This window comes from Mustela lutreola, chromosome 10, assembly GCF_030435805.1.
Source record: "Mustela lutreola isolate mMusLut2 chromosome 10, mMusLut2.pri, whole genome shotgun sequence".
NCBI classification, from domain to species: Eukaryota; Metazoa; Chordata; class Mammalia; order Carnivora; family Mustelidae; genus Mustela; species Mustela lutreola.
In genome coordinates this window covers 57,812,363-57,834,576 of record NC_081299.1, presented here as the reverse complement: position 1 = coordinate 57,834,576, position 22,214 = coordinate 57,812,363, and the positions used below count along the sequence as shown (strand labels likewise).

Below are 22,214 nucleotides of genomic sequence, written 5' to 3'. Positions count from 1 at the left end.
AAATCTTGGTTAAGCAATATGAAAAAATTGGAAATAATTCTTTCATTAATGATGAAGAATGTCATGGTTTTAGTATTAGTAGCTTTTAAACTTTTCTGAGGATTCCTGGAGTTCTACAGATATGCTTCTGGTACTTGTTGATAGGTATTTTGGAAGCCAGGTGGCTAAGACTGGCTAACTTTGTTTGCCCTTCAATATACACCTAGACTTCCAAGAAATAATAAATACCTTAGATACATTTTATATATACAGATTAGGGGAAAGGGATTTGGGAAGATTTCATTTAGGAGATAAAAAGGTTTATTAAGTGTTCAAAACATGTTTTGAAAAACTGGTTTATAAAATTGGTAAGGTTACAGATCTACATCAGTGTTCTGTGATTAAGTCAGTTGCTTTGAGGGAGAACGTTTCCTTTAGTTAGAGTTTTCATCTATTGAAAAAATTACCACAAATCAGCAAAAATATCTATACATCAAAGCTGCTAATCGTTTAGAGCTACATCAGAACCTTTTCCCCATACAAGTCCAAAGCATGGGTGTGACCTGCAAAGGCAAGAATGGGTAGGGTTGAGAGAATATGAGAGGAAGCATGGATTAGGTATGGCTTTAGCTTTAGCTTCCAGCACTTCAGACTATTAAGCTTTAGGGTGGACTACTTCCCAGCTATTTCAGTTGGGAAACAAATGGAGGAGATATGTAGCTAGGATTACATCTCTGCCCAACTACATTCCTGTGAAATCTACAAAGATTTTAATTAGGTAACCAACAATAATAACCAATTTTTAACATTTTTTTTAGTGTTTTTTATTTATTTATTTGACAGAGAGAGAGAGATTCACAAGCAGACAGAGAGGCAGGCAGGGTGCGGGGGAAGCAGGCTCCCCACTGAACAGAGAGCCCGATGCAGGGCTTGATCCCAGGGCCCTGAGATCATGACCTAAGCTGAAGGCAGAGGCTTAACCCACTGAGACACCCTGGTTCCCCTAGTGTTTTTTATTTATTTTAGATGACATCTTTTGGTATTTTTGTTTCAGCTAGTTTTATTTTTATGTAATTTAAGGTTATTTTTACCCCATTATATTTCTTATTCCGCCCTGTTATTTGTTAAGTAATTGTAGATGGCATGAAAATAGAATGGAATTCCTGAGTGAATAGTTGAGATAAATCTGGGAACAAATTAAATCAGGTCATCTCTTAATTATTAGGGAATGTATCATCTTCAGTGACTTGGGTCTTCTAAAACAATAAACTGAGTATCTCTACAAAAAGACTGAGCTGAAAAATTAAGACTAAGTACAAAGAGTGGAGTTGCATATTATATTTAGCTGGACATACCAGGCCCTTTAACAGAAATAGCTATTTTTGTCTCGAGTGCTAGCTTAAAAACATAATCCCCATAGAAGCTGTTACTCCACTGTAATGTATATGTGCCCATATCTGTGTCAGAATCCTAAAATTCAGATACAGGGGCGCTTGGGTAGCTCAGTTGGTTAAGTGTCTTAGGCTTAGGTGATGATCTCGGGGTCCTGGGGTCCTGGGATCGAGTCCTGCTTCGGGCTCCCTGCTTAGTGGTGAGCCTGCTTCTCCTCTCCCTCTGCCCCTTCCCCAACTTGTGCTCTCGTGAGCACTCTCTCTCTCTCTCTCTCAAATAAATAAAATCTTTAAAGTAAAATAAAATAAAATTCAGATACAATATAAAAAATTAAAATTTATGATTTGGTTAAAACTTTTGTTCTTTTATTTTCTTTGAAACTCTCAATTTGATTACTTTAGATGACTATAATCTTAATGAGCTATATGTGAAGTTTGATAAGTTTTTAGAACTATAACCATATTTCATTTTTATAAATGAGCCCATGTATTGGTTAACAAAAATACCTTTACAAATATTTATTATTACCAAATTACTTAGCATTTATTTTATCAATCCATAGCCATAACAAACTGCAAATACTACCTGAAGAAATTACAAAGCTAAGAAACCTGAAAGGCCTATATCTCCAGCATAATGAACTAACTTGCATACCAGAGGGATTTGAACAACTTTTCAATTTAGAAGATTTGGTAAGTTGTGATTTTCCAATTTTTATATAATTTGGGGCTGATGTGATTTTTCATCAGGCTGAGAAATTGGATGTATGATTGAAATCATGAAAAACATGGACAACTGGTTATATGACTAGATTCTCAGAAACTGCATTTCAATAAGATTGCTAAATTAGTAATTGTTAAATTTGTTTTTCCTATTTTTTCTTATAAAATCATGTCAGGTTTTAATAAAGAATAGAGTGTGGGAAGGGGGTGATAAGGAATGGCTGATATTCAGAGGATTTTATGGCTTTGCAAAATAAGGAAAATGTATCTTTAGCATACAAATTCCCATTTCTATACTCGTTCCTTCTTTATTGTCCCTATAACCCTCCTGTCCTTTGAATGTCCAAACAGTCCCTTTAATGCCTGCCTTTTCTTCCCTATTTTTCAAAATGTCCACCTTACCTTGCAAATTTTCATTCCATCTATGTCACATCCAGAATGGAGATAACCATAAAGCAAAACAGATATTATTATTTTTTTTAAAGATTTTATTTATTTATGTGACAGAGAGAGAGATCACAAAGAGACAGCACAGCAAGTAGAGGGAGAGGAGGAAGCAGGCTCCCCACTGAGCAGAAAGCCAGATGCGGGGCTCGATCCCAGGACCCTGAGATCATGACCTGAGCCGAAGGCAGAGGCTCAACCCACTGAGCCCTGGCAGCCCAAAACAGATTTTATTTTAAGAGTAATGAAAATAATAAGCACTTTGCTTTGTACTTTACATATAGCAAGGTACATAGTTTTATCCCCTAATTCAGATATGGAACTACAGTTTATTTAAAAAAAAAAAAAAAAAGTACCTTATCTGAAGCCATGTAAACTAATAGATAATGAATTCAGGATTTTAACATAAGTCGGTTTGACTCCAAAGTATATCCCTTTTTTTCTCCTACTGTACCCCTGAAGGAGTAAGATTCCACTAAAATATTCGATCTGAAAGACTAGCTAGATTAGACTAGTTGTTCTGATATATAATCTATACTGCACATAGTTATTTCCTCTTACATTCTTATTGTTTTCCTTATTACATGTTTTCAGAAACTTATGTCACTTTAGTCAAAGTTTATTTCTCATTAAAGGGGAAATTAATTCTTCTACCTCTTTTTTTTCCCTATAAATACATCTTTCTTGATATTTCTTTCATCCGTTCTAGTGTTTGAAATCAACATATATAACTTTCCTTAACTGTCCTTTAGTACCTGTCTTTGTCTTTCAATGTGAGCAGATTGGAAATAAGGTTTGGAAAGTTAAAGACATAGGTAGATAAGATGAGTGGCTAACGAAAGGGCCATCAGATTTTTTTATATTCTAATGGTAAAAGATAACAATTGGTATATTAAAAAAAGAAGAGTATTTAGAAAGAAGATCTAATAAACTATAGCAGTTCTCAGTTATTTCCTTTTCATGGGTTCTTAGATAGTCATTTGCATAATGAAAGGATAGTTCAGTTCAAAATTGTGTTCTTAGGGACTCAGTATCCCAATCATAAATGTAAGCAAAAGTACATCACAACATTAGAAATATAAGCATGTTTAATAATTTAAGCTAGTAATTTTCCTTAAATTTATATAAAAACTGCTTAGCAATGATACTAAATATTTATTGAAGAAATGACAGCATAAATACTGATTAATTTATGTATAATGTACTTATATTTAATTTAATTATTAGCCACAATAATTAAATGTTTAAATTTATTAGTAATTTTGTTGATTTGGGTTCTCTAAAAGATCTTAAGAATTTGTGAATTAATATCTTCTGTATCAAAAACTTTTAAAAGTTTTTTATTTTGAAATAATTCTAGATTTGCAAAAATGTTAAGAGATTACAGAGAGTTACTTTATACTCTTCACCTAGCTTTTCTTAATTTGATATTTTACATACCCATGGGACATTTGAAAAACTAAGAGATTAACATTGGTACAGTATTACTAACTGCAGTATAGATTTTATTAAGATTTTCCCAGCTTTTCCACTAATGTCCTTTTTTTTTGTTCCAGGATCCAATCCAGAATACTACATTGCATTTAGTGTTAGTAATTTTTGATATTACAAAATATTTATTCAGTAGTAATCTGTTCATTCTTAGTGTTTAGAGTATTGGTGTTGTAGATTGTTGTTTCCTGTTGTTGATTATGATATGTTATTTTGTGTTATTTATAATTGTAGCCATGTTTTATAAAGAATAGCTGATCTAGAATTTTATTTTTTTCTGTCTTCTTAATTGACTTAGAGAATGTAACTGTTTAATGTTAGGCTAAATGAGTCTTCAGAGAACAAGTTCCCTTAAGTCATTTTTTTTTTTTAATTCATTATTACAACTAGCCCTACCTAACAGTTTGCTGATAGCTAGTGGAGTACTTACCCCTAATTCAGATGTCATAAGAGTTATTTGTCTTTTAAACAGAGTCTCAAAAAACGTTCTCTTCAAAACTGTGTTTATGTTTTAAAGAAAGAAACAGAAACAATGACTTAAAAAAACAGGTATAGACACTAATTAGGCAAGCTTAAATGAAGGAAAAGCAGAAAGTAAACTTCTGGACTTAGTCAAAGCAGACTTGCTGAGGTCGGCGGAAGAACCAAGAGGGAATATATTTTTCCTTAAAAATTAAAACATCTATTTTCTCAGGTTTATTTTTTTTTCTTTCATGATTTTTTTTCTCTTGCAATGGCATTTTTCATTTCATACTACTGTTTACCTAATCAGTTTGCCTAATTTATCCTATGTACTCAATAAATATCAGATGGACAGGTAGATTTTTTTAATTAAAAACATGATACATGATATAGCATGACTTAGTAATAACAGAAACCTTTATGTAAAGTATTTCTGAAGTTAGAATTAATTCTGATTCCTTTGTGCTCCATTACTGGGCACATGGTCTGAGGTCATGAATGACAGACATCTTGTGAAATTGTCAGTGGATGAGAGTTATAAAAATTACCACCTCTAAAATAGTCTTCGTATTGTAATCTCCTCAAACCCTCGAATCTCTTTGAGGGAGCAATTATTTATTAATTTATTTATTGATCTATATATATATATATATATATTTATTTATCGATGATTTATTGATAAATAAATTGATTTATTGATAGATGGATAGATTGATTGATTCATTGTCTTTCTAAAGGATATTTCCAACAATCGTCTTACAACTGTTCCTGCTAGTTTTTGTTCTCTCTCCAGTCTGGTGCGACTTAATCTTTCCAGCAATCAACTGAAGAGTTTGCCAGCAGAAATAAGTGGAATGAAAAGTAAATCTTCTCTATTTTAAAATATATATGATATGAAGTTGGTGCAACTTATACTTAGAAAAGTAAATTTTAATATTGTTAGTTACAGGGAAGTAAAATAATAGATTTTATGTGGGTAAAGCAAATAATAGCAAATAGTAAGATTTTCTCCAGACCATTATTGTCTAGCTTAACTTTCTAAACAGTTATTACCAAAAGCATATTTTGGCATATCAAAAAGAGGAAAATAAAATATAATTACAAATTATGGTATAATTATATACCGGAGATATTGATTAAGGTTTTGAGCTGTGTTATCTGTTCATTTATTCAACAATCACTAAGAGGTTATTCCCCTCTAATTGGTGATTCTACTTGTGGTTTTGTTATAGCTGTAGCTTCCTCATGTTCCATAAGTAATGATGCCAGGAGATAGTCTAGTTTTGCCCAAATGGTCAATCATTTTTTAAAAAAGAAAAGGTTAAAATAGTGGTTCTATTGAAGTTTACCATTGAACTATTGTATTTAACATATTCTAGAACTAATATTAAGGGATAAAGAAATTGAAGGCACATTTCAGTACCTTTTAAATAATTATAATTCACTACCTCAGAATTCTTGATTTAGAGGGCAAGATCATTTTTTTGTAAAGGCAAACTGCTATTTCTTGGTTGATGAGCATTCTGTATATCAGCTATCCACTATTTACTTTATCTGGTCTTTTCTGCTAATCATGTATAAGCCCTCTTCATTTTTTTAAACCTCCTTCTTGTGGAGGTTATAGGAGTGATTTTGTATAGTTGATTACAGAACATTTTGAGATAAATTTGTAAAATTGTGCTGTTTTATTTTAGATTAGTAGTCGTTTGTCATTTGTAATAGGAGTGCATACGTTAAATCTTCCATAAATCGAGTTGATATTTTAGGGAAGCCTTTACTTAGGATACCGGTAATTAAGACTTTGCTTATATTTGCCATTTTTCAATACAGGTAATAAAAAGTAGAACTAAACATAAAATATGTTACCTTAGTATGTAAGAAGCTTGAAATTTTTTTTCATAATTTGGATGAACATATCTTGAGAGATGGGAAAAGAGGGAAATCAATAGGAAAATACTTTGAATTTATAGCAGTTTTTCCAATATACTATATAATTAATGATCAGATGCTTTCTTCCTTTAGCCATGACAATGATAACCATGACTTTTAAACTATCACCAGTAGGACATTTAGTTGTTACTTCACTCTTAATGACTGGACCCTAAGAACAATATCTAACATTTGTATGGTTCTTGGGAACTCAAATGCTTTTACGTATATTGTTTTGCCATCACAAAGTTGTGATGTTAGGGGAATGTAAATTAGGGGAATGAGTATTTTTTACGTTTCAAAGGTTCATAAACCTAGGCTTAGAAATTATGTTATATATCATAGAGCCATGGCTGGAATCACAACAGTTCTGTAAGGGCTTGAATCCTTTTACTCCATCCCTGTTGTTCTTTCCACTATGCACTGCTTATATTCTCAGTCAGTACTCTTAAATGCAAACAATTGTAAAAATTTAGTGTCTAACTTTTAAAACTTTCTTTATAGAATTTACTGGATTTGGGTGAATCACATTGTGACTTTAAAATTTTTTTTATTTTATTGTTATTTTTAAAAATTATATTTATTTGAGAGAGAGAGAGCACAAGCAGGGGAAAAGTAGAGGCAGAAAGAGAAGCAGACTCCTCAGTGAGCAGGGAGCCCATATGGGGCTTGAACCCAGGATCACAACCCAAGCTGAAGGCAGACATTTAACTGACTAAACCACCCAGACTTCCAACTGTGACATTTTTAAAAATGCTGTAGCCAACTAATACATAAATTATTATAGTATTTGTTGAAAGTAGTGCTATTATATTTGTTTTGAAAGCAGTTAGCTTCTTTAAAAGCAGTCTAAGGCAATATCAACTCAGTCTTGCATTATGTTAAAATAGGCTCAAAGTACAGCAAAAAAGTTGTAAAAGGTATATCACCTATTCAGACCAAAGGGTGGAGAATGAATTGTGGAAAATTTATGGTGGCTACTGTAAGTGGAAGAATCTGTGATATATATTAGGGAGAAAGCGGCTTACTGAATTTTTAAGGGAAAGAAGACCTTTACATCTTTCTATTTTTGTTTTCTTAATATGCTTTTTTAAGAAAGAAAGATCCGGGAGGTAAGAGAGATTCTGCAAGTAAGAACATCCTTGTTGAGCTATAGTATGCATTCTTGTTCATAGTGTTAGCTAAGATGTTAGAGAAAGCCTGTAATTTAAACAAAAATAGGTAAAGAAAGAAAGAAGACAGGGAGGGACAAAGAGGCCATGTGGATAGATGGAGGAATAGGATGACAAACATAGAAATCCAAGGCTTTTTGACAGAAAGTCAACTGGCCAAATTTAAATACATGAATCTAAGCTACTACTAGCCATTCATATAGCTAGTATGCATCCATGTCTATCTTTAACTACCTTAAGCTTTTTCTTTTTAAAGATGTGGAATTACTGGGTTGCTGGGTGGCTTAGTTGGTTGAGTGGCTGACTCTTGATTTTGGCTTAGGTCATGATCTCAGGGTTATGAGACTGAGCCCTGTCTGTGTCAGGCTCCCTGTGGAATCTGTTTGAGATTCTCTCTCTCCCTCTCCCTCTGTCCCTCCCCCTGCTCCTGCTCTCTCTCTAAATAAAATATTTTAAAAAATGCATAATTACTGAGGGAAGTAATATGTCATAGTTTGTAGTTTGTATATTTTAGAATACCTTAACAGAGTACTGAAGTATTTTGTTTTTTACCATTACAAAGATGATTTGGACTATTATTAAACATCATTTTTAATGTCACATCTGTTTAGTTATAATTAAATATAAAAGCAATCTCAGTTTGTTTATTTCATTTGGGGTATTGTGGATTCTTGATTATTATAGTAGTATACAGTGGCATGGGTTTGTAATTCTTCATGATGATGTACACGTTCTTTGAATGTATATACAATTATAGACCAATATTTTTCTTTTAATTAAAGAATTTTCATTTTCACTTATTATATATTATAGAATTAAAGCATTTGGATTGTAACTCAAATCTCTTAGAAACGGTACCTCCTGAATTGGCTAACATGGAGTCACTAGAATTGCTTTATTTGCGGAGGAATAAATTACGTTTTCTACCAGAATTTCCTTCTTGCAGATTATTAAAGGTAATATTTAGATGATTATTAAATAACTATATATTTTCCAAAAGTTAATTATGAAAATGAAATTTTTACATTGGGAATATGTATTAGTTATAGTGCTATGTTTTTTGTATATTTTTCAGAATTTTAGTATGACTAAATACATTAATGGTATTGCTAGCACTAGTTTTTTTTCTTTTTTTTTTAAGAAATAATCAACTTAAATATAAGAATTTATCTATTTCATCTGGGGAGTTGTATATAACTGGAGAAGTTGATGATGAGGCTGACATAGTGTGGTGGAGCCATACTATAGGACACCCGGAGTACTAGGAAGGAATACGCATCTAACTCTGTTTAAGTTGCCACCTTTTATGTTTACCTGATCATTATTGGGTCTGTTTAAAATTAATTACTTTCTTTTGGTTTTAAATAGATAGCATTGTCTTCTAAATTTAACATGTTTTGTTTTCCTTCATGTATACTTTATGTATTAGAGTTAAAAGGGCTTCTCAAACAGAATGGTGGCAATGATAAAAGGAACTGAAAAGGTGATTTAATTAAAGATTAGTTATACATCTGATAATTATAGATTCCATTAGTGGGAGATCACAGTATTTAAATATCACTAATGAGGGACACCTGTGTAGCTCGGTTTGTTAAGTGTCCGACTCTTGGTTTCTGCTCAGGTCATGATCTCAGGGTTGTGAGATGGAGCCCTGTGTCAGGCTCTCTGCTGAGCATGGAGTCTGCTGGAGATGCTTTCTCCCTTTCCCTCTGCCTCTGACCTGCTCACTTGCTCTCTCTCTCTCTAAAGTAAACAAAGAACTCTTTTAAAAAAAAAACCACTAATGAAAATGTTGAATAACAACAAACTGTAACTTTTTATGCTCATTCTGACTTATTTTAAAACTTTAAATTTTTTATCAGCATGGTTCTTGGATGTGTATTTTTATTATTCTGTAAATGTAACTACTAAATCATTTCTGTGCTTTGGTTTGTAAACTTGGAACTTTCTACCAGATTAAATCTTTAATTATTTTTTAAATTATCAGAAAATCCTTGAAAATGTTCTGTTTTTACCATTTTTAAAAAAATTTATTTGACAGACAGAGATCACAAGTAGGCAGAGAGGCAGGCAGAGAGAGAAGAGGAACAGGCTCCCTGCCTAGCAGAGAGCCTGATGTGGGGCTCAATCCCAAGACCCTGGGATCATGACCTGAGCCTAAGGCAGAGGCTTTAACTCACTGAGCCACCCAGGCGCCCCTGTTTTTACCATTTTTTACTTTGAATTAGCTTACTTGTAATTGATAACTTAGGCACATTAGTAATTAGAAACTTATGTTTTTCCCATGTATTTTTCAGTGATTTGAAATTAAGACTTCAATTTTATTTTTATTATCTATTGAGTATAGAAATAAATACATAATGAGTCATCTTTGGTTTTGTAGGAATTACATGTAGGTGAAAACCAGATTGAAATATTAGGGCCAGAACATCTTAAGCATCTGAATTCTATCCTTGTGCTAGACCTGCGGGATAATAAGATAAAATCTGTTCCAGATGAGATTACACTGCTACAGTCTTTGGAGAGACTTGACCTAAGTAACAATGATATTAGTAGGTAAGTTTAAAGATCAAAGGAATAAAAAATCATACCTGCATTTGCTTATAATTCATAAGTTAATAAGTTATTTAAGATTTGTAAAATACATGTAGAGATCTTTTTTCTCAATTGAATTCACTAAACATTTATTGAACAAGTATCATATGCAGACTTAAAAAGAATGGTTAGGGTTGGTCCTTGGCATCAAGCTTAAAATACTAATAGAATCAGATATACTTACAGGTTACTCTAATCTACTTAGAGCATAAACTAGGAAGTCAGGGTTTTTACGAACTGTTTCGTTCACTGGTCTATCTCTAACTCTTAGATCAGTGTCTGGGTATATAAAGGGTACCTGATAAATATTTGTTGAATTAAATGAATGTAAAGCCATGGGAGAGATAGAAAATACTTTGAAGGCATTAAGGAAGTATAGGAATCAGCAATTTATTGGGAGGATCAGGGCAAATTTTGTGGAAGAGAAAATGTTCTTCGATGATCATTAGGACTGGGACTAGGATGAGGCAAGTTAAGTGCTTAGAGCACAGAATTTAAGAGCACCTTCACCTTCAGGGTCATGCCTCACTCTAGTCCCCCCATATGATCTTTAGAGGATGACCATGATTTTAAAGTGCATACGTACGGTGGTCAGAATGATTTACTTGGTGGGACAAAACTACACAAAGAAAATCTTGAAAGTTCAGAACTGAATTTAGGGCTTGAAAGGTAAATTGAGGCTGTATAGAAAAGGACCTTAAAATGCCTGTGAAGAGTAAGTTTTCATTCTTTAAGAGATGGGAAGCTCCTGAAAGATTAAGATAGAAACAATTTGATTATAATGTCATTAAAAAATAAATTGGTATTGTGCATTGATCATAATGTTTGTGGGATGGGAGTGCTTTTGTACACGGGAAATAGTATTAGATTATTAGGGAAGAATTTCATTTGCTTACTTGAAGGATGAAATCAAAACATTTAGTATCCTTGAGTATGGCTGTCTTGAATCACTGATTCATTCAAATTTACTTTTTACAATTTTTTAGCAAATGTTTTGTAGCTCACCTTTTTTTTTTTTTTTTTTAAGCAATCACAATATGACAATTTCAGAACAAATCTGTTTTTTTCTCTTATGTGTTCAGCATTTATTTCAAGGGGAGATATTTTAGACCTATGTTACTTGAGCTCTCTTTGACACTATTATGTATAGTTTCTTATATGTTGTTGTTTTAGAGTCAACGGTTGGTTGAATTATACTTACTCTTCATGTTTTCCCTGAAATTGATTTAATCTTTTTGTAGTCTACCCTGTTCATTGGGAAAACTTCATTTGAAATTTCTGGCACTAGAAGGAAATCCTTTAAGAACCATACGAAGAGAAATTATAAATGTAAGCATATTTGGAATTCAGTTCTGATTTTTAAATTTGAAATTCAAATATGCCTGTTGGTCTCTGAAACTGCAAGGTATGTCTTGGTGAACATGTGTTTTCTCTCTACCTTTTCAGAAAGGAACCCAAGAAGTCTTAAAATATCTGCAAAGCAAGATTAAAGGTACTTTTCTATTTTTTCCTTTATTTTGAAGGATAATATGAAAGGCAGCGAAGTGCTAACAGTACATAAATTTACATGTATTTTGGGTGTAAATAATTAGAGGAAATAGTCCCTGGAAGGTGTGGTTCTAATTATGAATCCATATTGGTCATAAATATGCTAGAGTTATAAACATATCCTTAAATTCACAATAATAATGATTTATCCTTAATTTCTTTGATTTGTTACAGTGTATCAATTGGAAAATTCAACAAAGATTCAATAAGCATCCTAGTGCTTTAACTTTGAAAAAGCAAAAAACTTGTCTTTTATAATATAGTATATGAATGCTACTGACTAAGAAGTATATTAATAGTTACTTGAGGGGTGCCTAGGTGGCACAGTGGGTTAAGCCTCTGCCTTCGGCTCGGGTCGGGTCATGATCTCAGGGTCCTGGGATTGAGCCCCGCATTGGGCTCTCTGTTCAGCGGGGAGCCTGCTTCCCTCTCTCTCTGCCTGCCTCTCTGCCTACTTGTGATCTCTGTCTGTCAAATAAATAAATAAAATCTTTAAAAAAAAAATAGTTACTTGAATATCTGCTTCATGTATAGTTTTGCTATATTCTAACAAGTGTAAAGATAAAACACATTTTCCAGGGTATATTAATTTAGCATGAATGTGTACCAAAAGAGAAAATGATACTATACATTTAATTTTTATTTATCTATCTATTTGTTGATTTATTTTTAAAGATTTTATTTTTATCTGAGACAGAGAGAGAGGGAGAGCACAAGCAGAGGGAGCAGAAAGCTCCTCTCTGAGCAAGGAGCCCTATGTAGGACTTGATCCCAAGACCCTGGGATCATGACCTGAGCTAAAGGCATATGCTTAACTGACTGAGCCACCCAGTCATCCCATATACATTTAATTTTTAATGCTTCACTAAAATTGTACTATATCCCAATTTTTATTTTATGCATATCATTGTAGGATACACTAGAGTATTAAAGAAAAGTGAGCTATACTAGTGTATATGCTGCATAACAAACACTCTACAACTTAGTGGCTAAATATTGCAACTGTTAATTTAGCTCATGACTTTGTTGGTTATGCACAGCCTAACCTAGCACTGTATTGCCAATCAGTGTATGTAACATGAATAAGATAATTATATATTTCAGCAATTTTCATTTTCCTCCTTGACCTTCAAATCAAGTAACATAATTTTCTAAGACTCTTATTTCCTGCCAATCAAGGAGTTTCTTTTCTTTTCTAGGTATGCTTTCTCTTTCAGAAAAATTTAATTATTCTGATATGAATCAGTTAGAAATCATATCAGAATAATCAAAAAAATTTTTAAAGACTGAATTTTTTCAGAGTAGTTTTAGGTTTACAACGAAATTGAGAGGAAGGTACAGATATTTCCCATATATCCTCTGCCCCCCCACACACATAGCGTCCCTCATTTATCAACATCATTTATCTGAATGGTACATTCTTTACCAAAGATGAACCTACATCGACACATCGTAATCATAGCCCATAGTTAACCTTGGAGTTCACTCTTGTTGTAATATAGTCTATGGATTTGGACAACTGATAGGTATTCCCCATTGTAGTATCATACAATGTATTTTCACTGCCCTAAAAATCTTCTGTGATATGCCTGTTTATCCTCTTATCCCCTCTATCACCACGTATCTGGCAACAATTTCCAGAACATCATGTAATTGGAATCTTTCAGATAGACTTCTTTCCCTTTGTAGTATGCACTTAAGTGTTTTCCGTGCTTTTCATGGCTTGATAGTTCATTTTTCTTTAGCACTGAATAACCTGTTGTCTGGATGTACTACAGTTTATTTATTCACCCCACTAAAGCAAATGTTGGTTGCTTCCAAGTTTTGGCAATTATGAATAAAGCTATTCTTTTTTGCATGTGGATTTCCTGATGTTTTAGCACCATTTATGGAAGAGACCATCTTTACTGCATTGTATTATTGCCTTTGTTTCTTTGTTAAAAATGAGTTGACTGTATTTATGGGCTCTCCGTTCTGTTCTGTTGATCTATTTGTTCTTTTGGCAATTTGACACTGTCTCAATTTCAGTAGCTTTATAGTAAGTCTTTAAGTTGGATAGTGTAAGTCTTCCAACTTTGTTCTCTAATCAATATTGTGTTGGCTATTTTGAGTCTTTTGCTGCTTTTTTGTAAATTTTAGAATCAGTTTGTCACCATCCACAAAATAATTTGCTGGGATTTTGACTGGGATTGCATTGAATTTATAGATCAAGTAGGAAAGAAGGGACATCTTCGCAATATTGAGAACTTTTATCCATGAATACTGTCTCTCCATTTATGTAGTGCTTTGATTCATTCATCAGAGTTTTGTAACTTTCCTCATAGAGTTTTTAATACATATTTTGTCATATTTATATGTAAGTATTTCATTTGGGGGGATACTAATATAATTAGTATTATATTTTTAATTTCAGGTTCTACTTTTTATTGATAGAAAGGAAAGCAATTTCTTTATTTGTTTTTAAAAGATTTTATTTATTTATTTGACAGAGACACAGAGAGAGAGAGCGAGGGAACACAAACAGAGGGAGTGGGAGAGGGAGAAGCAGGCTTTCTGCTGAGCAGGGAGTCCAATGCAGGGGTCAATCCCAGGACCCTGGGATCATGACCTGAGCCAAAGGCAGAAGACACTTAACCACTGAGCCACTCAGGTGCCCCAGAAAGCAATTTATTTTTATATATTGACCTTGTATCCTGCAACTTTACATAATCACTTACTAGTTTCGGGAGGTTTTTCTTGTCACATCTTTTCGACTTTCTACCTATGATCATGTCATCTGAGAACAAAGACTATTTTTTGTCCTCCTTCCCAATTTATATACTTTTTATTTCATTTCCTTACTGTATTGCATTAGCAAGGACATTTCAGTATGATGTTCAGAAAGAATGGTAAGAGGAGGTCTTAGGTGGAAAGCTTCAAGTTTCTTATTATTAAGTATGATGTGAATTGTAGGTTTTTTGTAGATACCTTTTATTAAGTTGAGAAAGTACTCCTCTATTCCTAGTTTGCTGAGCGTTTTTAATCATAAAGGAATGTTGGTGTTTGTCAGGTGTTTTTTATGCATCTACTGATGTGATAATATACTTTTCTTTTTTTATCCTATTGTTGTGAAGCATTACATGATTGATTTTTGAATGCTGAACTAGACTTCTATACCTGGGTTAAATCCCACTTAGTCACCAGTGTATAACTTTTAAATACTTTTTAATATTCAATTTGCTAGGGTTTTATTAAGGAATTTTGCATATATGTTCATGAGACATCCTTTGCCCAGTATTTATTTTTTTTTAATCTTTTTGTTATTGAGTTATAGTAATTCTTTATGTATTCCGGATAGAAATGTCTTGTCAGAAGATGGGATCAGGAGGGAGACAAACCATAAGAAACGCCTAATCTCACAAAACAAACTGAAGGTTGCTGTGGCAGGGGTAGGGAGAGGGTGACGGGGCTATGGACATTGAGGAGGGTATGTGATATGGTGAGTGCTGTGAAATGTGTAAGTCTGATGATTCACAGACCTCTACCCCTGTGTTTTCTGTGTTGAGTTTAATATGTTAATAAAAGTAACTAATAAAAAAAAGAAATACCTTGTCAGATACATGATTTGTAAATATCTTCCAGTATTTTGTGGGTTTGATTTTTCATTACTTGGTGATGTCCTTTGAAATACAAAAGTTTTTTTTTATCTTTTAATTTTGATGAGGTCAATTTATTTTTTTCCTTTTCTTTTTTGCTTATGCTTTTGGCTTTATGTCTAAAAATCCTTTGCTAAAACCTATTTTATGAAAATTGTTTCCTATAGTTTCTTCTGAATTTTATACTTTTGCTCTTATATTTAAGTACTTGGTTAATTTTGAGTTGTTTTTTATATATGGTATGAGATAAAGATCCAATTTAATTCTGCATGTGGCTATCCAGTTTCCTTGCACCATTTGTTGAAAATGCTATTCTTTTCTCACTGAATGGTTTTGTCATTTTTGTTGAAAATCAGTTGACCAGAAATACAAGGTTCATTCTGGACTCTCAATTTTATTCCATTGATCTGTATTTCTATCCTGTGCCAGTACTACAGTCTCTTGATTACCATTGATTTATAGTAAGTTTTGAAACTGGGAAGGGTAAATCCTTTATTCTTTTTTCTCAGTCTTGTTTTAGCTATTTTGTGTTTCTTGCAATCCCACATGAATTTTAGAATCAGTTTGTTGATTTCTACAAAAAGTCAGCTAGGATTCTGATACGGCTTACATTGAATCTGTAGATCAATTTAGGGAATATTGCCAATTGTGTTTTTTAATTAAAAAGTCAACCAATATACAAGGATATATAATGAAAACGAAATCTGTCTCTTGCATAGTCCCCTCCCAATGGATTATGGACTTCCTGTTTATATTCTTGATGCTGATTATTAAAAGTGGCTCTTTGGAAAGTAGTGCGAATAGTCTATGTCAATATGTTGTCAATGCGTCTACACATATATTTAAAAACTAAAGCTGGATTTTGTTGCTGGTTTAATGTTGCCTATCTGCTGATGTAACTTGGCAATATATATTACATCTCTTTAAAATGATGTAAACAAAAATGCAAGTGTACTTCTAAATACTAAAGCATTTGCTTAATACTAATAAATACCTTGATGTCTTTTATTTCTATTTGATACTGTCTTTTATTCTCTGCTCTTTCTGTGAACAAAATATCCATATGATATTTGCATTAGAACTACGAGCTTAATGATTATTGATTATTGAATAATTAATGAGCTCCATGCAAGAGAGATCTACTTCATAGTATTCAACAAATGTTCATTAAATGCCTACTGGGCTGAAGCAAGATCAGAGATATTACTAACTGTTTTATGTTCTTTTGGTATGCCTTATGCTGTTAACATATGATGAATGCTAGGACTATTTAATTTTCTTCACATTGTTAAAAATTAATAGTTTTTTTTTTTACTTCTGTCTAGATAGTTTGAAGTCTCTTTTGCCAAAAAGTCACAAAGCCATTTCTTTTTGATGTGTATGAATTGCTTTGTTCTTTATATACCATATAATGGCAGAGTTAAACAGTCTTTGGAAACTAGTAAGAGGTGTGTGAGTAGGCATGTATGTTAGGAAATACCTATTGAAAATAAAGTCTTGCAATTGCTGAAAAAAAAAAAAACCCTCTTAACATAAATAATGTACCAAAAGCTTACCTGATTATGTAAATCCCTCAGTTTCAAGTGATCAAGGATTATCAGTTGCCATATGTCCTAACTTAGAAGATCAGTATATACCTATTTTGTAGACATTTGTGGGAAGTAATATTTTTCCTTTGTTAATAAATTCCTTCTAATAGACTATAATATTTTTCTTAAGAGGAAGGTTTAGTGTCATTGTTTCTTCTGAGAGATTGTAGTTGTTCTTTGAAGGTTCTTTGAAGGTTCTTTTCTACTCCTAAATTTTCTTGGTGGGATTTATTAAAAGATTTTAAAGCCATATTGTAGTAATTTTATCTATTTTCTGTTAATTAAATATTAAATTCTAGACCTAGATTTGAGTTATTAGAAATAAAGTATATGACTAAAGGCATTCTTACCAGTAACGTATAGAAATCATGTATTCCATTATTATATATTTCCAAGAATTTGTAAATGACTTTATAAAATGTATATTCGATTCACATAACTTTTCTCTTGCCAGATGATGGACCAAGCCAAAGTGATTCTGTTATTGAGACTGCCATGACACTACCAAGTGAATCCAGAGTCAATGTACACGCTATCGTCACATTAAAAATATTAGACTATAGGTATGTAATTTTCTCAAACACTACAAAACATATAGAAAACTTTGAGAAATAATCCTTCACATAAAAGGAAAGTTGGTGAGGAAGAATTCATCAGAGTATATTTGCACTTAGATTAATAGCAAGTGATGCAAAAACAGTGATGAGATAAAAGCATATTAAAAGTCAAGTGAACTTAAATACCATTCCTTCAGTGATTTATATTTATTATGCTTAAGAGATAGATGTTTATTAATATTGACATTTTTATAATAACATTTTGTTATAAAAAAATAAGATAAAAGTACTGTTTGGTAGTAAAGTTTTTTGACTCAGTAAACAGTATCAAGAGAGGATTTTATATTGGGAAAGACTCTACTAGTCAATAAGAAATTAATATCATTTAGTTAATGAAGACCTTAAGCAGGCAAAGCTTGAGAGGTTTTACCCCATTAATACATCTAAGCCATATGCCATAATAATATTATACTCTAGTACATACGTATTAAACCTGAAACAGTTGCTATATTGGTGTATAAGTTGATATAAAAGTCTAAAAATGTTTATATTATGGAAATGTATTTGATTGGGGAAAGAAGATACCTATGCAAATATTGTTAAGTATTCTTTCAGTACTATCTAGGCAACAATGATAAAATTAACCAATGCTGTCAAACCTTCTACAGTGATTGGTTCATGTCTGGATATTGTAATGAAAATACAAAAGGATACAGACTAAAGTTCAAGTCAGATGACCAGAGTTATTCAGTTATCTAACAGTAAGCACTGGTGTCTGGCCTCTTTTTCTTACTGTGTCAGTAGGAACCACTGACCTTCTCAAAGGTCAGGATACAGTTTCTAGTTCAGATCTATTGTTTTATTCACATTGTTTCCACCTCTGGTCTAACACTCTTTGATGTATGTAGAAATCCCTGATCTAAGCCAGCTTCCTTCTTAGACACTGTAACACAAGATGTACTCTTCCATATTTATATCTGTATCCCTCTTTTCTCATAGCATAGTATGGTAGCTTAGCATGCTTCTCTTCCACATAATATACCCATTTATTAATAGATATTTTTGGAACCTACTAGGTTTCAAATCCTATGCTAGGTGTCATAATACACCAAATGATGATGAGACAGACTTGATTCTTGCCTTAGAATTTTTTTTTCTCTGCCTTCATTCCCTCATTCCTGAATGGAAACGATTTATTGTGTCTGTGTTCTGTGCTGGACAATGTACTAGGTATTTTACACATGCGGTTGCTTTTAATCTTCCAAACAATCTATAAAGTAATATTGATACAATTTTATTTGAAATAACAGTTCCCACTTTTTAAAGTCACAAATATCAGGGCGCCTGGCTGGCTCAGGTGTTAAGCGTCTGCCTTCAGCTCAGGTCCTGGGCAGGCTCAAGTCATGATCCCAGGGTCCTGGGATTGGGCCCCGCATCAGGCTTCCGGCTCTGCAGGAAGCCTGCTTCTCCCTTTCCCACTCCCTCTGCTTGTGTTCCCTCTCTTGCTGTGTGTCTCTCTCTCAAATAAATAAATAATATCTTAAAAAAAATAAAAATAAAAACAAAGCCATAGATATCACAAAAGTGTTTTAAAGATAGCACTGAAGACCATACATCTTATATTGTTTTGATTCTAAATTTATTATAATTTATTTTCCTCAGAGACTTTAATTGAAAAGGAGTATTCCATTTAAAATATAAATGATTCCCAATATCAAAGCATAAATGCTTTCAACTAAGCTTTTTTGAAAGAGTGTAATCTTCAGTGTTCGATTACAATAAATCAGTTCCCCATGATTTGAGCATTTCTGATCAAAAAGATAAAAATCTTATTGACACATAGAAGATAGGGCCGTACAGCAGAAGTAGAAGGTATAAAAACTGAAATTTAGGCTGTCTTTTTACCTATCTGTATTATAGTGCCTTTCTTACAGGTTTCTCTATATTGGACTTTATATGTAATAATTATTTTCTTATTCATAAAGTCATTAATTTGGCATTCCATCAACAGTATTTCTAAGTGGATGATGTATTAGGTATTGAAAATTATAAAAGAAGAACGTGGGGACAAATGGCTAATTATAACATCAACAAATTGTTAAATCTGCAAATGTCAGAGTACTACTCTACTTTCATTTAAGATTAATTGTATGCTTTATTGAAAATCTTATTGAAAAGGAAATTTATTGGGCGCCTGGGTGGCTCAGTGGGTTAAGCCGCTGCCTTCAGCTCAGGTCATGATCTCAGGGTCCTGGGATAGAGTCCCGCATCGGGCTCTCCGCTCAGTGGGGAGCCTGCTTCCTCCTCTCTCGCTCTGCCTGCCTCTCTGCCTACTTGTGATCTCTTTCTGTCAAATAAATAAATAAAATCTTAAAAAAAAAAAAAGAAAAGGAAATTTACTTACATTTATATTTGCAAAAGGTCTGGCCCACATAACAATCAATAGTTCTTCAGATTATAATTTCACAGAACTGAGGTTAAGAGAAAGTAAATTTTAAAAAAGCTCCTTAATGGTAAAACCAGGAATGGTTTACTCTAAGGCCACTACCCTGTCTACCTTGTCACATGCTTAAAGATAGAGAAGTTGGCTCAGAAACTGTTTAGTATACTGTTGAACTTTTATTTTTTAATTTGTATTTATTTTTTTAAAGGTTTTATTTATTTTACAGAGACAGAGAGAGCACAAGCAGGAGGAATAGCAGAGGGAGAAGGAGAAGAGGCTCCCTTCTGAGCAGAGAGGCCAATGTGGGGCTCGATCCCAGGATTCTGGGATCATGACCTGAGCCAAAGGCAGATACTTAAGTGATTAAGCCACCCAGGTGCCACAGTGTTGAACTTTTAGAAATGATTGTTACCTTGCAGCAAGTTAACTGTATAGCTACATAAAGTTGGCAAATAGTCCCTGAGAAAAGGGATGGCAACAGCTTTAAAATTATAGAATAGTTCTATTCTGAGGTAGAGGAATCCATTTACTAATTACTGTCCATTACTATGTGATTTCTAAACATCTTGGACTCTGAAGATATATCTAATTTTATTCACACGTGAGTATGTGAATGCTCAGAAGGTATGGTACAATGTACTGTGATACAATATGTTGTCTGAATTCTTAATGGTGAATATTTTGTGAGTTTGTAAGTTTTTGTGGCATTCTTCTTCAGTGTTCTTCATAAGCAACTGCCTTCTGCGTTGAAAACACAAAATCTTTAAGGGCCTTTAAAAGTGAAAAGTAATAATCATATCTTTCTGGACTACTAAGGATGATGCTTTTTTAAACCACTTTTCATTTAGTGATAAACAAACAACTTTAATTCCTGATGAAGTATTTGATGCAGTGAAAAGCAACATTATCACTTCTGTTAACTTCAGTAAGAATCAGCTATGTGAAATTCCTAAAAGGTGAGAATCGTTCATGATGTCATTTCTGTTAAGTTGTGACTCATTTCAGTTGTGTTTGTATCTCAGTGACACGAATAATGATTTTTCATGTTTTTTTAATTTAAAACATATGTAGGGTTTTTTTCATTATTGATATTTGAGGGATTTAACAAGTTACAATTAAGTATTCTCTGAGACATTAACATCAGTTCTGAGAGGTATATAAGTTTTTTAAAATTTGATTTCTTTTCCTTTTATATTTTAAACATGGAAAATAGGTATTAGAATTATTAAAAGTATAAATTTTTCCATGTAATGAAATACTAGAGGAAAAGTTTTAAGATACTATCCAAAGCCAGGTACATGTGGATTAATAGGAGTTTTTATTTTGGGCTGTATGTTAATGAATTGCTAAGCCACTGAATTTTTCACTGATAGTAAAAGCAATAAAAAACAGATAATCCTGTTAATATTTTCCTCCTAGAAAAGGATTCTTTACTATCAAATACTAGAACTCATGTGCATTGTACTTGTACTGTTCAATATGTCTTTGTTGATATTAGTTATGGCAAATCTTTAGGTTATGAGAGAAAATTAGTTTAGTATGATATGGAACTTTTAAAATGATTGTTATCTTGCAGTAAACTATATACCCAAAGAGAGCTGACAAGTAAAGCAACAGTAGGGCAGACAGAATAGATAAAGAACTTGGACAATGGACTCAATTGCTTGTATCTGTAACCCAGATCAGTGAGCTTTGTGGCTTTCAACAGGCTAACTAGCTGCTCTTAGTTTCCCTACCTATGATGTAAAGATACTAGAGTACATATTTTATGAGAATTAAATTAAATGACATAATCCACACAGAACATTTAACAAGTACCTGCACTTAGTAAGCACTTAAGTACTTAAAAAAAAAAAAGGTGATTGGGAATATAAAATTTGACTGTCAAAAACATTTTTTCGATGTTTAAAATTTTTAAATAAACAAAATTTAACTTGCTTTCTGTTTTGCAGGGCCTAGTTTGGAGAATATAGATCTTAAAAGTAAAATAACTTTGAGATTCCATAGCAAAAAGAGATCTATTTCATCTCCTCTCTTGTTTAAAGGACTCTGAGAATACTTGATAGAAAAACTGAACAGTTAGATTTGCTCTCAGGATACGTTTGCCTGGGGGATCCTGGGTCAAAACTGGGAATGAAGATGGAAGGAGTTAAAACACATCACCTTATTACTTACTTTTTCATTTTACCTTAACCTGGTAATTCATATGCAAAACAATATGGTATTCTGTTACTCCATTATTTCATCATATTTTTG

At 32.7% G+C, this 22,214-nt stretch overlaps 1 protein-coding gene across 5 annotated transcripts in view; it reads left to right on the top strand.

Annotated features, from left to right (window-relative positions):
- LRRC40 (leucine rich repeat containing 40) overlaps positions 1-22,214 on the top strand; it is a 59,392-nt gene that overhangs the window by 16,423 nt on the left and 20,755 nt on the right. For 4 of the 5 annotated variants that reach the window (XR_009345605.1, XR_009345606.1, XM_059138597.1 and 1 more), the window contains exons 4-11: positions 1,934-2,063; positions 5,228-5,351; positions 8,405-8,547; positions 9,975-10,147; positions 11,428-11,515; positions 11,633-11,678; positions 17,413-17,521; positions 20,807-20,914. Coding sequence is in view for 3 of the 5 variants with exons in the window: in XM_059138597.1 (XP_058994580.1) it covers positions 1,934-2,063; positions 5,228-5,351; positions 8,405-8,547; positions 9,975-10,147; positions 11,428-11,515; positions 11,633-11,678; positions 17,413-17,521; positions 20,807-20,914 (921 nt within the window). In the remaining 2 variants the exon portion in view is untranslated. The remainder of the gene's footprint in view (positions 1-1,933; positions 2,064-5,227; positions 5,352-8,404; positions 8,548-9,974; positions 10,148-11,427; positions 11,516-11,632; positions 11,679-17,412; positions 17,522-20,806; positions 20,915-22,214) is intronic. The other variant, XM_059138598.1, reaches the window with a different exon arrangement.